Source organism: Choloepus didactylus, chromosome 10, assembly GCF_015220235.1.
Source record: "Choloepus didactylus isolate mChoDid1 chromosome 10, mChoDid1.pri, whole genome shotgun sequence".
In the NCBI taxonomy this organism is placed as follows: Eukaryota; Metazoa; Chordata; class Mammalia; order Pilosa; family Megalonychidae; genus Choloepus; species Choloepus didactylus.
In genome coordinates this window covers 64,337,969-64,352,397 of record NC_051316.1, presented here as the reverse complement: position 1 = coordinate 64,352,397, position 14,429 = coordinate 64,337,969, and the positions used below count along the sequence as shown (strand labels likewise).

Sequence of the window (14,429 nt, the reverse complement as noted above, 5' to 3'; positions counted from 1 at the left end):
CAAGACACAAAAGAACTAATTATAAATTAGACATTGTCAAAATTAAAAATTATTGTGCAGCAAAGGACACTAACAAGAAAGTGAAAATGCAACTTACGGCAAGGGGCAAGTAGTTACAAACCATATGTCTGATAAGGGTCCAGTATCCAAAATATAAAAAGAAACTTGACACCTCAACAACAACAAGACAAACAACCCAATTTAAAAGCAGACATAGGACTTAGACAGACACTTCTCCAGAGGCAACATAAAAATGGCCAACAAACATATGCAAAGATACTCAATATCGTTAGTCGTTAGGGAAATGTAAATCAAACCTACAGTGAAATACCACTTCATACTCACTAGGATGACTGTAAATTACACACAAACACACACACACACACAAAACAACTAAAAAACAATATAACAAGCGTTGACAAGGATATGGAGAAAATGGAACCCTCATACACTGCCGGTAAGAATGTAAAATGGTGCATCTGCTATGGAAAACAGTTTGGCAATTTCTGAAAAGGTTAAGCTAGAATAGCCAATGGCCCAGCAATTCCACTCATAGATATATACCCAAGAAATATCCAGAATAGGCAAATCCATAGAAACAGAAAGCTAATTAGTGATTTCCAGGGCTGGGGGAGTTGGTAATAGGATCGCTTTTTAGAATGATGAATTAGATAGTGGTGTTAATTGCATGATATTATGAATGCACTAAAAACCACCTCATTGTATGCTTTGAAGTGCTTTATATGGTTATTTTTTTTAAAGGGTCAATAGTTAAGTTCTCTCTAAAAAATAAAAATCAATTTGAATTTAATCAACTTGATGGCATTGTATATATAAAAAATTTACTTCATGAAAAATTGTGATAATGATTTTGTTTTCTCTTGTTCTTATTTGACTTAACCCCAATAACTTGAAATTGGCAAAAAAATAAAAATAAAAAAATAAAAACTTAAAATCAGGCATAAGCAAAAAATATATATATTTAAAGGCACCTAAAACTTCTGCTACTTCAAAAAATACATATGTGCTTTTAAATGAAGGTGACTGGCCTTCCTTCTGAAATACTAGTATTAGTCTCAAATGGGATTTTAAAAATTGTATCCACCTCTTTGTATAACACAGTTTTAGGATTTGAAGAGTTGAATTTAACGTCAAGATTAAACAGTAACAAATATCAACAAAATATAATTACTACCTAAAAATAAACATGTTTGGTCCAAGTTCTTTAAAATGTAAGGAAGGAAATAATGTCTTCATGAAAAAAGTCTATTAATTATTTTGTCAGAAGTTAGAATTAAAATTCAGTTTAGTAGGGGTGACGTCATCAACATGACAACGTAAACAGCTACTGAAAACTCCTCTCCAGAGAGTCAATGAAAAAAAGGACAATTCTGAATTATTTGAAACTCTGGAGGAGAATATAGACTGCAGAAGGACTCAGCAGATACCAAATTGAAGAAAGAGAAGAAATATCAGGTATGAATCTCCCATCCCAGACCAGCCAGTCCTCTCCCTTCGCCTGCACTCGGGCTCAGTGCAGAAAGGGCACAGAATTAGCAGATGGGAACCCTCCCACCAGGGACATAGATTTTAAAATCTCTCATACCAGTGAGACATACCCCCACTGTTTGAAGACCCAAGGAACAGGGAGGACATTTCAATGTCCAGGTCAATGAAGGACAAAGAGACTGAGACAATATGGACAGAAACTGTGTTTCCAGCACTGGGTCTAAAAACCCTTCTCCCACCCTTGAGGGAAGCAACACCCGGTGGCCATTTCCTTGCCTTGGGGATGGATGGAGTACTGGGTCAGCTGAGGGAGTACTCTGCCACACGTGTAGACCCACATCCAGCCATATTTTGTACAGCAAAGTGAAGGCACTGGAATCCTGCAGTTTCAGCTCACCTGTATAGAAGCAGCCTGTGCTCAGAGGCAAAGCAGCTTCTGAGAATGACTAAGTTACTGAACAGTGGCATCTGCTGGATATCCAGAAAGTGCAAGGGAACAGACCACAGGAGCTGATCTACATGCCCTGCACAGAAACCCTGCCTAGTTTTGGCTGAGAAATACAGATAACCCAACTGTCAAAGCAGGGGGTCTAAAACAAACCTAGGTCTTGCTGACTGATGGAAAACAGAGCACCACTGGAAGCCAGCAGATCTGTATTACCAAACAGTAAACTTGCTGGGATGCCCAGTGTCATACCATCCCTGTGGCAGGCTACAGTGCATGCCTGATTGGGGGAAGACTAGGGGGCAGAGCCAACCTGACAACTGGCTAGTGAGAGAAACAAAGAAATATTGAGATCAAAGAAGGCCAACAAGAAAACCCAAAGCAAAAGAGAGAAAACAACCCCCAGAATAAACTAATCAAGAAAATCATATGCCTAGACAGCAAAAAAATCATGAGCCACATCAGGAAACATGAAGATAGGATCCTGTCAAAGGAACATCTCAACTGAGATTCAAGAGTTGAAACAACTAATTAAAGATGATCAAACAAATCTTCTAAATCAAATCAATGAGTTGAAAGAAAATGTGAAAAAAGAGATAAAGGATATAAGGAAGACAATGGGTGACCAAAAGAAGAATTCGTAAGCTTGAAAGAACAAATGACAGAACTTATGGGAATGAAAGGTACAACAGAAGAGATGAAAAACACAATGGAGACATACAACAGTAGATTTCAAGAGGCAGAAGAAAGGATTACTGAACTAGAGGACAAGACATCTGAAATATGACACACAAAAGAACAGATAGGGAAAAGAATGGAAAAATATGAGCAGGCGTTCAGGGAACTGAATGACAACATGAAGTCCATGAATATACGTGTTATAGGTGTCCAAGAAGGAGAATAGAAGGGAAAGGGGTAGAAAGAATAATAGAGGAAATAATCAATGAAAATTTCCCAACCCTCATGAAAGAAATAAAATTACAGGTCCAAGAAGCACAGAGTACCCCAAACAGAACTGATCCAATTAGACCTACTCCAAGACACTTACTAATCAGAATGTCAAATGCCAAAGACAAAAGGAGAATTCTGAAAGGAACAAGAGAAAAAGCAATGCATCTCATACAAAGGAAGTTCAATAAGACTAAGTGCAATTTCCCAGAAGAAACCATGGCAGAGCAGTGATATGATATACTCAAGACACTGAAAGAGAAAAACTGCCAACAAAGAATCCTATGTCCAGCAAAACTGTCCTTCAAAACTGAGGGAGAATTTTAAATATTTACAGATAAACAGACACTAAGAGAGTTTGTGAACAGGAAATTCCTCTACAAGAAATACTAAAGTGAGTGCTACAGACAGATAGAAAAAAGACAGGAGAGAGAGGTTTGGAGAAGAGTGTAGAAATGAAGATACCAGGAGATAGAAAGAGGGTGAAGATCAGGCATTTGATGCTGAAGGAGTGTAGAATGTTCAACAGGATTGACTGCATAGATCCAGAAATGGATAGTAAAATAGTGGGTGATGGTAGCACAATATTTTAAGTACACTGAACAAAGATGCTGTGAGTATAGTTAAAAGAGAATGGTTAGGAGCATATAGGACACCAGAAGGAAAGATAGAAGATAGGACTGGGATGGTATAACTTAGTGAAACCTAGAGTGGTCAATGATTGTGATTAAATGTACAAATATAAGTATGTTTTTACATGAGGGAGAACAAATGAATGTCAACTTTTCAAGGTGCTGAAAATGAGATAGTATTAGGGAAAAAATGCAGTCAATGCAAACTAGAGTCCATAGTTAACAGTAACATTGTAATATGCTTCCATTAATTATAATAAAGGCAATATACCAAAGCTAAATGTCTACAAGAGGGGGATATGAGGAAGAGGTTTGGGATTCTTGGTGTTGCTGTTGTCTGACCTTTCTAATGTATTTTATTTTAATTTTATTTTTTTATTTTGTTGCTTTTCAGTTGTCTTTTTTCTTTTTCTTTTTTTCTTTTTTCTGTTTTCTTTTTTCACCTCTTCCTCTTTTTTGTGGAAGAAATGGAAATGTCCTCATATAGATAGTGGTGGCAAATGCATAACTCTGTGATTATACAGGGAACCACAGATTATTTACTTAGGATGAAATGTATGGTGTGTGAATAAAACTGTCTAAAAAATACAAGTGCTGGATAAAATGTGGAGAAAGGGATGTACCTAATCACCATTGGTGGGGAAGTTGAAGGGAGCACCCCATCTGGAGGGTAGTGTGGTGATTCCACAGGAAGCTGAGCATGGGGTTGTCATATGGTCCTGCAACCCTGTTACTGGGTATATACTTAGAAGAACTGAAAAGTGGGACATGAATAGACATTTGCAGCGTGGGGTTTATGGTGGCAGTATTCACGATTTACAGTGGATGGAGGTGGCCTAAGGGTACACTGACTGATGAACGAAATGGCAAACTGTGGTAAATACATACAATGGAATACTGAGCTGCTATAAGAAGGAATGAAGTTGTGAGGTATGCATCTAGGTGAATGGACATTCAGGATAGTATGTTGAGTGAAATAAACTAGAAATGACAAGACAAACATTATAATGTCTCACTAATGTGGACTAAAAATGTGCAATCTCTGAGAACTGAATCTGAGAGCCTAGATTATCAGGGGAAGGCTTATTGTAAAGATTCCTAGACTGTAAGCTCTTACAGAAGTTACAACTATCCCTGAGTTGTAATGGCTAGTTCTAAATTCTGAGATGCTGAGCTCTTTGTGTACAACCTGGTCAGTCCCTGGAACTTTGGCTATCTGTGTGACACCTGAGACTCAGAGTCAGATTCTGGCAGTTATGAATATCAGCATTACCCCATACAGCAAATGTTGAAGAGTCTGAAAAGAGAGATCAGATTTCAATTTGAAATATGAATGAACTGGTCTTGGTTAGGACTAAGGTGAGTCAGGCTAAAAGGTAAAGGACAATATTGATGGTATTTTAAAACTTCAACTTCTGTGTGAGACCAAAGGAAGAGATGTTTAGTAGGTGCAAAATCTATATTTTTTTAACACACCATATAATTTAACTTGCATGGTCAGTTTATTCAAACACCATAATAACATGGAACTTTGAATAGGGGGTGAAATCTGGTTGGTATATATAGGTTAGTGTGAAGCCCCTATATATCCCAGAGAAATGTGGACAGAGAATTAAAATGTATTTGCAAAGCCCCCTTGAGGGACAGAGGGAAAATGTGGAAATATTAAACTTCCCCAGCTGGGGAATTACTGATATTCTGACATGCATTGAGGACTGTGAATTTAGAACGCCGAGGCCTCAATTGTGGGGCTTGCCCTTATGAAGTTTGTTACTGCCAAGGAGAGGATAAACCTACTTAAAATTGTGTCTAAGAGTCACCCCCAAAGAATGTCTTTTGTTGCTCATATGTGGCTTCTCTATCTTAAGCTAACTCTGCAGGTAAACTCTGCCCTCCCCCTACGTGGGACATGATTCCCATGGGGTGTAAATCTCCCTGGCAATGTGGGACATGACTCGAAGGGATAAGCTTGGCCCTGGCATCATGGAATTAAGAAAGCCTTCTTAGACCAAAAGGGGGAGAGAAATGAAACAAAATAAAGTTTCAGTGGCTGAGAGATTTCAAATAGAGTTGAGAGGTCATTCTTGAGGTTATTTTTATGCATTGTATAGATATCCCTTTTTAGTTTTTAGTGTATTGGAATAGCGAGAAGTAAATACCTGAAACTGTTAAACTTAACCCAGTAGCCTTTGATTCTTAAAGACGACTGTATAACTATACAGCTTACACTGTGTGGCTGTGTGATAATGAAAACCTTGTGGCTCATACTCCCTTTATCCTGTGTATGGACAGATGAGCAGAAAATGAGGACAAAAAGTAAATGAATAAGGGTGGGAAGTAGGGGATGTTTTGGGTGTTCTCTTTTACTTCAATTTTTATTCATATTATTTTTGTGTGCGGCAATGAAAATGTTCAAAAATTGACTGTGGTGATGAATGCACAACTATATAATGGTACTGTGAACAACTGAATGTACACAGTGTATGACTGAATAAAAAAATTTAATTTAGTAGATAAAAATGTTTTATCCTTGAAGTGATGCATACCCTAAAAATGCATGTGTAAATACATGTGACTATTTGCAGCAAACTTTGTTAAAGAGTTTAGATGTGACCACAACCATTTTTCCTGTCTGGACTTTCTCTCTGTACTACCCTTAGGTTCTCCAAGACAGCAAAAATGCCACTGGAAAGTTCAAGGTGATAAGAAAAGTAAATATGTGAATTCTGGCATGAGACAGGTGGGCCTGCACCCTCTCCCCACCAAGAGCTTCAGAGGGACTCCCTGGGAAATGTTCTTAAAACCCATTCGTCCTTACTCACACTTTGTATGAAAGAACATTAGCTCTAGTAATCAATTAGCTTGAAAAGTAATGGATAATTTAAAGACCACTACATAAATATAAATTTCCAAAGACATAAATAAAAATAATTACCTATTAAATCATAAGGGGAAAATGTCATAAAGCAAAAGTAAATCTACAGTGGCTGTGGGCCAGTTTTGCAGACATCTTTCTTTCCATATGACACTAAAATCAAAAGATGAAGTACAACTGAAGAATTGTATGATTAGAACTGTCCAGTTACAGTCAGGCTTTATTATAGTTAAAATATATATTTTGCCATTCTCATAAGGAAAGGCGAAGGTACATTTATATATTCATATTTATATTTCATATTTTATATCCCTTGACATCAAAGTCCATTCTGTTGGATAAACTGCTGCTATCCAACATTTTTTTTCCTCTAGCTGGGAAGACAAACAAACAATTGGATGTCAAAGCCAAGCAACTGTATAAAAGAATGTCATATATGTGCTGTACTGACTCTTCCTATTCAAAGTCTCATCACGTACAAAAAACCTAGCCAAAAATGTCTTTTTTCCTGCAAATCTAAATTTCAGATTCATAGCATATATGGATTTGAAATGGCTATTTTTAAACTTGACTAGTAAACATTTTTAAGTGGGGAGAAGAAGAAAGCATAGTTTCAGACAAAGATTACTTAAAAGTAAATAGCACTCAGAATATTCGATTTTTTCTGAAATGTTTTGGTGGTATGAAGTAATGCTACATAGTTTCAACATCTGAAACAATACAGAGGCCCAGTGCTTCTAAAGTGCTCACATATTAAATATTAGTTTGCTAATGTTTATTTACGGTCTCTGTACAAGGATTAGTCTTTAGGTATTTTGAAGTGAATTACAAAATCATATTATATAATAAATTTGATTCACCCAATTAGTCTAAATAAGATTCAATCATAAATTTCATATATCTAAAAACTACTAGGTATTTGCATTTCCTAGAAATTGTCTATTAGACAATAAAAGAAATACATAAATAACATTTCTCTAATTTTAAACAATGAAAATATGAACATATCCTTGATTCTGGAGTGTTAACAAAATATACAGATAGGTAATATATTAAGTTTTTCACTATATCATAATATACTCATTATGCTGTTCATCACTATAAATTAAAGTTCAGAGTTTATCATATAGAAGTAATCAAAATTTTTAAATAGTTGAGTATTAATATATTAAATTTCTATTTTAAGAATATTCTTATATGTTTTTCTGCTTTATTTTATTTTTATAAAGGAGGAAGGTAAATTTTATTTGAATAACTTTATTGCCCAGTTAAGATATATAAGTAATGCCAAAGACAATACATTAGGTCTCTCTCTCAATCTCTCTCTCTCTCTCTATATATATATACATATGTATATATATATATATGAATGACTAGGTTTAAGAGTAGTAAGAGGTTAGAGAGCATGGTCAAACATTTTGATTATGAGACATGAGAATCTTAAATGAGCTCTCTCTGGTTTATTCAGCAAAGACCACAAATAATCCAAGTGTAATTATACCAGTACAGGGGAACCACTATTTTCATGATTTTATCAAGTATATAAAGTGAATTCTGAAAAGGGTTTACAATATAGCATTGTTCAATGCACATTTTCTATCAGAAAAAGGAATGACTATCTTTTTTTAATTTATTTTTTAAAGAAAGTTAAAAAACAAAGTACTTGGTATTTTGAACACTTTTTGATGAAAATAATGACTGATGGCAAGAGAACAATGATATAATACAAGCTGAACAATATTAAAGAAAAATTACACTACCTTATGAAGCATGCTTTCTACTGTCCTCATGTGATGAGCCACACATTCTTTGTCTCTAGAAAAAATGAAGGAAAGATTAGTTGGTAGTATAACCAAAGCCCTACTAAGCCTTATTAAAAAGTAAGGGTTGATTATCATTGTTCTCCTTTTAAAGTGTAAAACCTGACCATATTTATTGGTATATTTCCATATTTAATCTTATCTTCAGTTATACTACCTGTTCTAAATTGGGAGGGGGGGGGACTTAAAGATATCATTGAAGTTAAGAAACTATGAATAAGAAAGAAATCATGACTACATTACTGATTTCATTATCGATAATGAAAAATGTGCTGAAGAAACTAAAACTTTTATTCCTTTGATTTCTAATGAAAATGACTTTTAAAATCTTACTAGTAAGGATCTATTTATAAATGGTCATTCTATGCAAAAGGATATATTCCTTTCCTAATAGACTATTTGTGCTATAATTGCTCAAAAAAATCTCTATGACCTTGACTAGAGATATGCAAAATTACTAGTTCCTTCTATCAGCCTTGAATATTGAATTTTGCATTAATGATGAAATTGAAAGTTTGAATAAAAATGCTGAAGACAAAAATTTAATGTTATAAATTGAGAACTGTAAATAATGTATTAGCTCTCCACGTTTCAAATCAGCTTTCTTTAGTTTTATAAGAACATATGCCCATGGTCACATATAATGCACATGCCAAGTTCCTGAACTGAAATTTGAAACACAGAATATGAAACTAGATGCTTTAAAAGTCAGTTTTCATTGATCTCAGAATTTCAGAGCCATACAATATACTGAAAATTACCTAGGCCGAGCCCCTCATTTGACATGAGGAAACAGACTCAATGACTGCAAAAAACTGATTGAGTCAAATTTATATTTTTAAAATGACAATTAAACATAACTAATATGGTGATACAGTTTTATATAGCTTTATAATTTTCTATAAAAACTATGGGTGGGTATTTAAACATGCCAATATTTTGGTCTTGTGTCAATTTATTATTTTCATTATATATGAGCAATTTCCCACTGGCAAAGCTACGGATATTCTAAGATTATAGATTCCCCACTCTATGATCTAGTCTACAGACTACATTCATATTTCAGGATATTTTATATTTGACAAGAGAGTTTTCTCAAAAAAAATTTTTAACGATATATATTTTTGCAAGCACAGAAATCCAGACTTCCAAATTTGGAAAACATTGATTTTAATTAAAATTAGATGTTTCTGTAATTCTTAAATTGATTTTTTAAACCGTGCTGTTATATAAAGAAAAATCTTAAAGTATTCAATGAAATTTGACATGGGGAACGAATAAAAATGCCCAAGAAAACTGTTCAATTTGAACTTCACATGATTACCTGGTAGAGGAAAAACACTCTGATCATATTTACCTAGTTGTTCACTCTGAAAACTATGTTTTTTTTTCTGTTTAATATATTAGAATATATAGCTTTAAAATTAAAGTGAATTTTCCATTTCCAACATGTTTTCATTCCATTTTAAAATGCTATCATACACATAATGATTGTATACTAGCATTTCTTTATGGAAATATTACTTGCAATATTAGTATATTACAACATATACAAAGCAAAAATTGGAGGGGAAGGTTAGAAGAGGATGAGAAATATGTGAGAGAAATACTCCAAAAATTTTTAAATAAAGAATCTTACATTTCACATTAATGAAAAAAATGGTCTCAAACATGTAATGCTAAAACAGAGTCCAAAATACACATAATTAGAGGTTATATTGCAACTTATACTTTTCTGAGGTTTCTCAATAAAATACACATTTAGTATGTTGAGTTAAGAGTTTTCTTTTTTGCGGATATATCAGAGAATTTCAAAGAAAGACAGCCGTACTTTTGTTTTCTAACACTGTATTATCCAGGGCTAAAACCCAGAGCATGAAAGTAAGAATTGATCTTTTGTCTGTTTTAAGTGATCTCCCCAAGGTCCAAATGCTCACTTGGCTGCCATGCGTAGGGCACTCTCTGCATCATGGATGTTCTCCTCCAGTCGACGCTTGTCCTGCTCCAGCTGGGTAAGATGTCTATTGAGCTGACGCAGAGATTGATCTTTTCTTCTCAACTCCATCTTTGCCTCGGAGAGACTCTGCAAGCAGACAGAAAACAGAGTTACTTGTCAGCCCTGATAATTAACTTCAATTTATGCCACAGGCTATTAAACAAAGAAGATTAGAGACTGACTGAGAAGTAGACTTGGGTCATTTCATATCAAGGTTTAACAAATTTTCTGCAAAAATTTTACATACTTACTAATTAGAAATGATAGAACTGCTAAGATTCTGAAAGATGTTAGGCTATAGAATACAACTCTTTTATTTTTTTAAAATACTGCAAGGTAAATATTTTCTAACTGAAAATATCTGATTATCAAAGTCCTAAATTGTAGTTTTTACTGAATTTCAGGGAACAAAAAGCACATGAAACTTTGACTCTGTTTAAAACAACAACTATTAAATGCCCAGAGTATGTGTGACATTGGGAGGAAGGTGGATTAGAACACCTACAAGACAATGAAGAACTCAAGATTTAAAAGTACCACTAGTGTCCTTACAAATATAATAGTTAAGTCATTAGAGACATCTAGTGAACAAACAAAATGTACTCCAAAAAAAAAATCCACTGCTTTCTAAGTAAGTAACTGTTATGTCAAGGACAGCAACACAAATGTGATCAAGTTTCAACTAACAGAAAATTCACTGATAATTATTTATGTTCCATAAATATCTTCCTAGTCATCAAAGTATAAAATCTGTTGATCATATTTGCTTTAATCTGAAAAATTCACTTAGCACTAGAATTTCAAGAAGCAAATGTGCAACTCTCTTGAAAGTTCTGGGTTTAGAATCTTAGAGACTCACAATTTAAAGAGAGAATTTCTAGATCTCGTTTAAAATTCTAGAATGCAAAATAGTATGTGGATCGGGATTTTTCTTGGTACTAAAAATCTGCTCACTCCTTTGCGTATGAAATTTCTAGAATATGCACTGCTAAAACAATTTTTCAATTAAATTTGTTGGACAATGAGCTAAATGGTTGACTGTATACACATATTTTTTTCTTCTCACTCAGAGTTTAGCCATACATAAATGTCTACAATTGTGCTTCAAAAATCCTGTAAACAATAATCAAAATGCTCTGATTTCATGTTTAAAATTATTCTAACAGTATTCTTTAAATGCATTCACAATGGAACAATAATCAAAATGCTCTGATTTCATGTTTAAAATTATTCTAACAGTATTCTTTAAATGCATTCACAATGGACATTATGAAAAGCTCAAGCTGTCTATACAGAATAAAACAATTAATTCACTCTAAAACTGGTGAATTGTAAGCAATCAGCTTTCAATTTTTTAAATTCAGTATTTCACTTTTCAAACTGTCAAGATGCCATCTGACAAATACAAATCAAAGAATTAAACATAAGCAAACTGTAATTGTTTATCAGATATTATATTTTATTTTAAATCTTTCATATGTTAAATTTCCAATCATCCCACAATGGAAATATTCACTGATTCAAACCAACGTTAAGAAAAGATAAAGACTGGGTTAAAATACCCACTAAACCCACTTATTTTGTGCCAATGTTAAGATATTTAAACACTGAAGTATCGTGAAATTTCTTTAAAAAAATAAACTCATTTGAGTCCTTTTAAAGCCAGTATTTTTGGCATCTTTCAAGCAGTAAAAAATGCTATTTTTCAGATATGAAGATAAAATTAATGATCCATCACCAGTTACTCATAAAGTTTGAATTCATTTTCTAACAGAAATAATAAATTTGTGCCAATCCATTCAAATTTTCTTGCTCAGTAACTCTTATGACTAGAGGTGTATATTTGTAAGAGGGCTACCCAAAATTCAGCATATTGTTTTCAGTCTTCTCCAGATTGAAGCTCACTGGTCCAATCTGTGAGAACCCATGACCTTGGAATCATTATAAAACCACACTTGACTTTTCAGCAATTCTATGATAGTTTTTCAAAGAAGATATAACTCATAGCATTAGGATTTCTACTATGTATCTAAATCTTCTTATTTCCATTGTTCTTCATTTTCATCACTCAGGAGCAATGACAAGGAGCCACCACACTCTTCTAAAGCTTACATTATTTCATTATTTAGACTGAACAACCTAGTCTAAGACTTTGAAATTATCAAAAAGTAACAAAAAGTGATGTAAACATACTTCCTTAAGTGTGAAAATGAAAAAATAATAGTTTCTGAAAAAGAATAATCATAGCTATATTACTTGTAGACAAGGAATTATCTTTTTAAAGAGTTGAGGGACATCATAAAGGAATATATACACATATATCAATGTTCATGGGTATGTGTACAATACACCAAGATATAAAAAGTGATTCAAGGATACGTCTTTTCCCTAATACCCACATTTCCTGTTTTTGATGATAAAGGAAGATTCTTTTAAAAATCCTAACACAAAGCCTAAATATATATATACATATATATAACATATGTATCTATATCATATATATACATATATATATACACACACAATTTTAAGTTCAGCTTTGTTTTTCTCCTGTTCAGATTTATCTAATTACAACCCATGATAAACTTTATAGACTCTAATATTTCCAACCAAATGACTGAAACCAAAAGGATGTGCCTCCAGGCAGCAAGGCAACAATGATAAGCAGCAGGTTAGCCACTAATTTCTCAACCAGGGTAGATTGTGAAAGTGTGATGTTCTGATATCCAAGAAACTGTTCAGGAGAGAATAGGATAAATCAAGTTTAATAACTCTGCTCCTAATTGTTCCCCCAATGCTCAACTCTAATTACTTGGAGAACTCTCCTGACTGTCACCTGATATTAAGTTGTTGGAGGCTGAGCCTGGAACAGCGAGATAATCAATAAACATTTAGTGGGGAGAAGAATGAAGATCCTGTTAAGCAGTGGGAACCTGAAGCACCCAAAGCCCTTCTGCTCATGAGAAAACCTATGGGACAGCCATAGTGATTGCAAAGCAATAATCCAAAGCACTGTTTTTAGGCCTTGAGGCCTTGAGGCAACAGTACATTTGAGGAAAAAAGGTTAACACGGTCAACCTAATTACAGCCCACTTTCACATACTTCATCTATAAGCGAAGACAAGCCAATTAGGTAGAAAGGAAGATAAGGGAAGTTTTATTTGTATACTAATTAAACCCCTGATGAAATTAAAGGAAAAACATACAGCTCTGTAATTGTGTCTGAGAAAGGTCACTACAGGTTCAGTTATCAGAACAGTACAGCCTTGAGATATTTCACTTAATCCACAATGCAGCCTCATTTTGTACTCATGTCTTAATATTTACAAAAAAAACAAAACGTCAAAACCTGATGGTGTAGTTATCTTAAACATTGTTGTGAAGAATTCTGTTAGAAAGTTAACGTTAAATATGATAAGTCTTTAAAGGCAGAAAAATAAGCCAACTATACAAGAACCAATGCCACAATATTATTTACCAAAGATTCCGAGTTTTCAATTTAAATTCATAATGTAAAGCAAATTTTTCAAACCAAATCCCAATCTGACAGTATTTCAATATATTATGCAATGTATTTATTGTTTTGGCTTAGTTCATAGCTCACCTTCAGGTACACTACTCATAATCCAGGGGGAAAAAAGTCAATGCTTTCACTAAACTACTCTGATAAGAAGATATTTACATCTGATTCTTTTCCTAAAATAGTCATGAAAAACTATTTATCACTAGTGAAAGCCAGGACAAAAAATACAGACACAAAGGAAGAAGTTAAGTGTAGAAAATGCTTAGAAGTAGATTACATGGCAGATACAATTATTAGAAGACCTACATATTGTTTTAAATGTCTTGTTTTCTTATCTATAGTTTCTGAAGTGTCTATAATTTACACAAGTGATGTTTTAAAAGAGTCACACGTGATTTTATATTTCTAAAGCTCAAAATGTTTATTAAGGCTAATACTTTTTCAAAATAAATTCTGAATATAAATTGAAATTCTTTCTATTACTTTACACCTATAAAAACATTTTGTGCAGTGGAGCATTTTTTTAAATAACAGCTCTATTGAGATATAATTCACATACCATACCATTCACCCTTTTAAAACATACAATTCAGGGGTTTTAGTACATTCACAGAGTTGTGCAACCATTACCACTGGAAATGATTTTTGAAGTGAAATTCCTAAAATTTCTTTAAAAAGAAA

The 14,429-nt window shown here is 33.6% G+C and overlaps 1 protein-coding gene across 1 annotated transcript in view; it reads right to left on the bottom strand.

Moving 5' to 3' along the window:
* CCDC171 (coiled-coil domain containing 171) overlaps positions 1 to 14,429 on the bottom strand; it is a 524,774-nt gene that overhangs the window by 174,929 nt on the left and 335,416 nt on the right. The window contains 2 exon segments of the mRNA XM_037797175.1: positions 8,170 to 8,224; positions 10,167 to 10,312. Coding sequence (XP_037653103.1) covers positions 8,170 to 8,224; positions 10,167 to 10,312 — 201 coding nt within the window.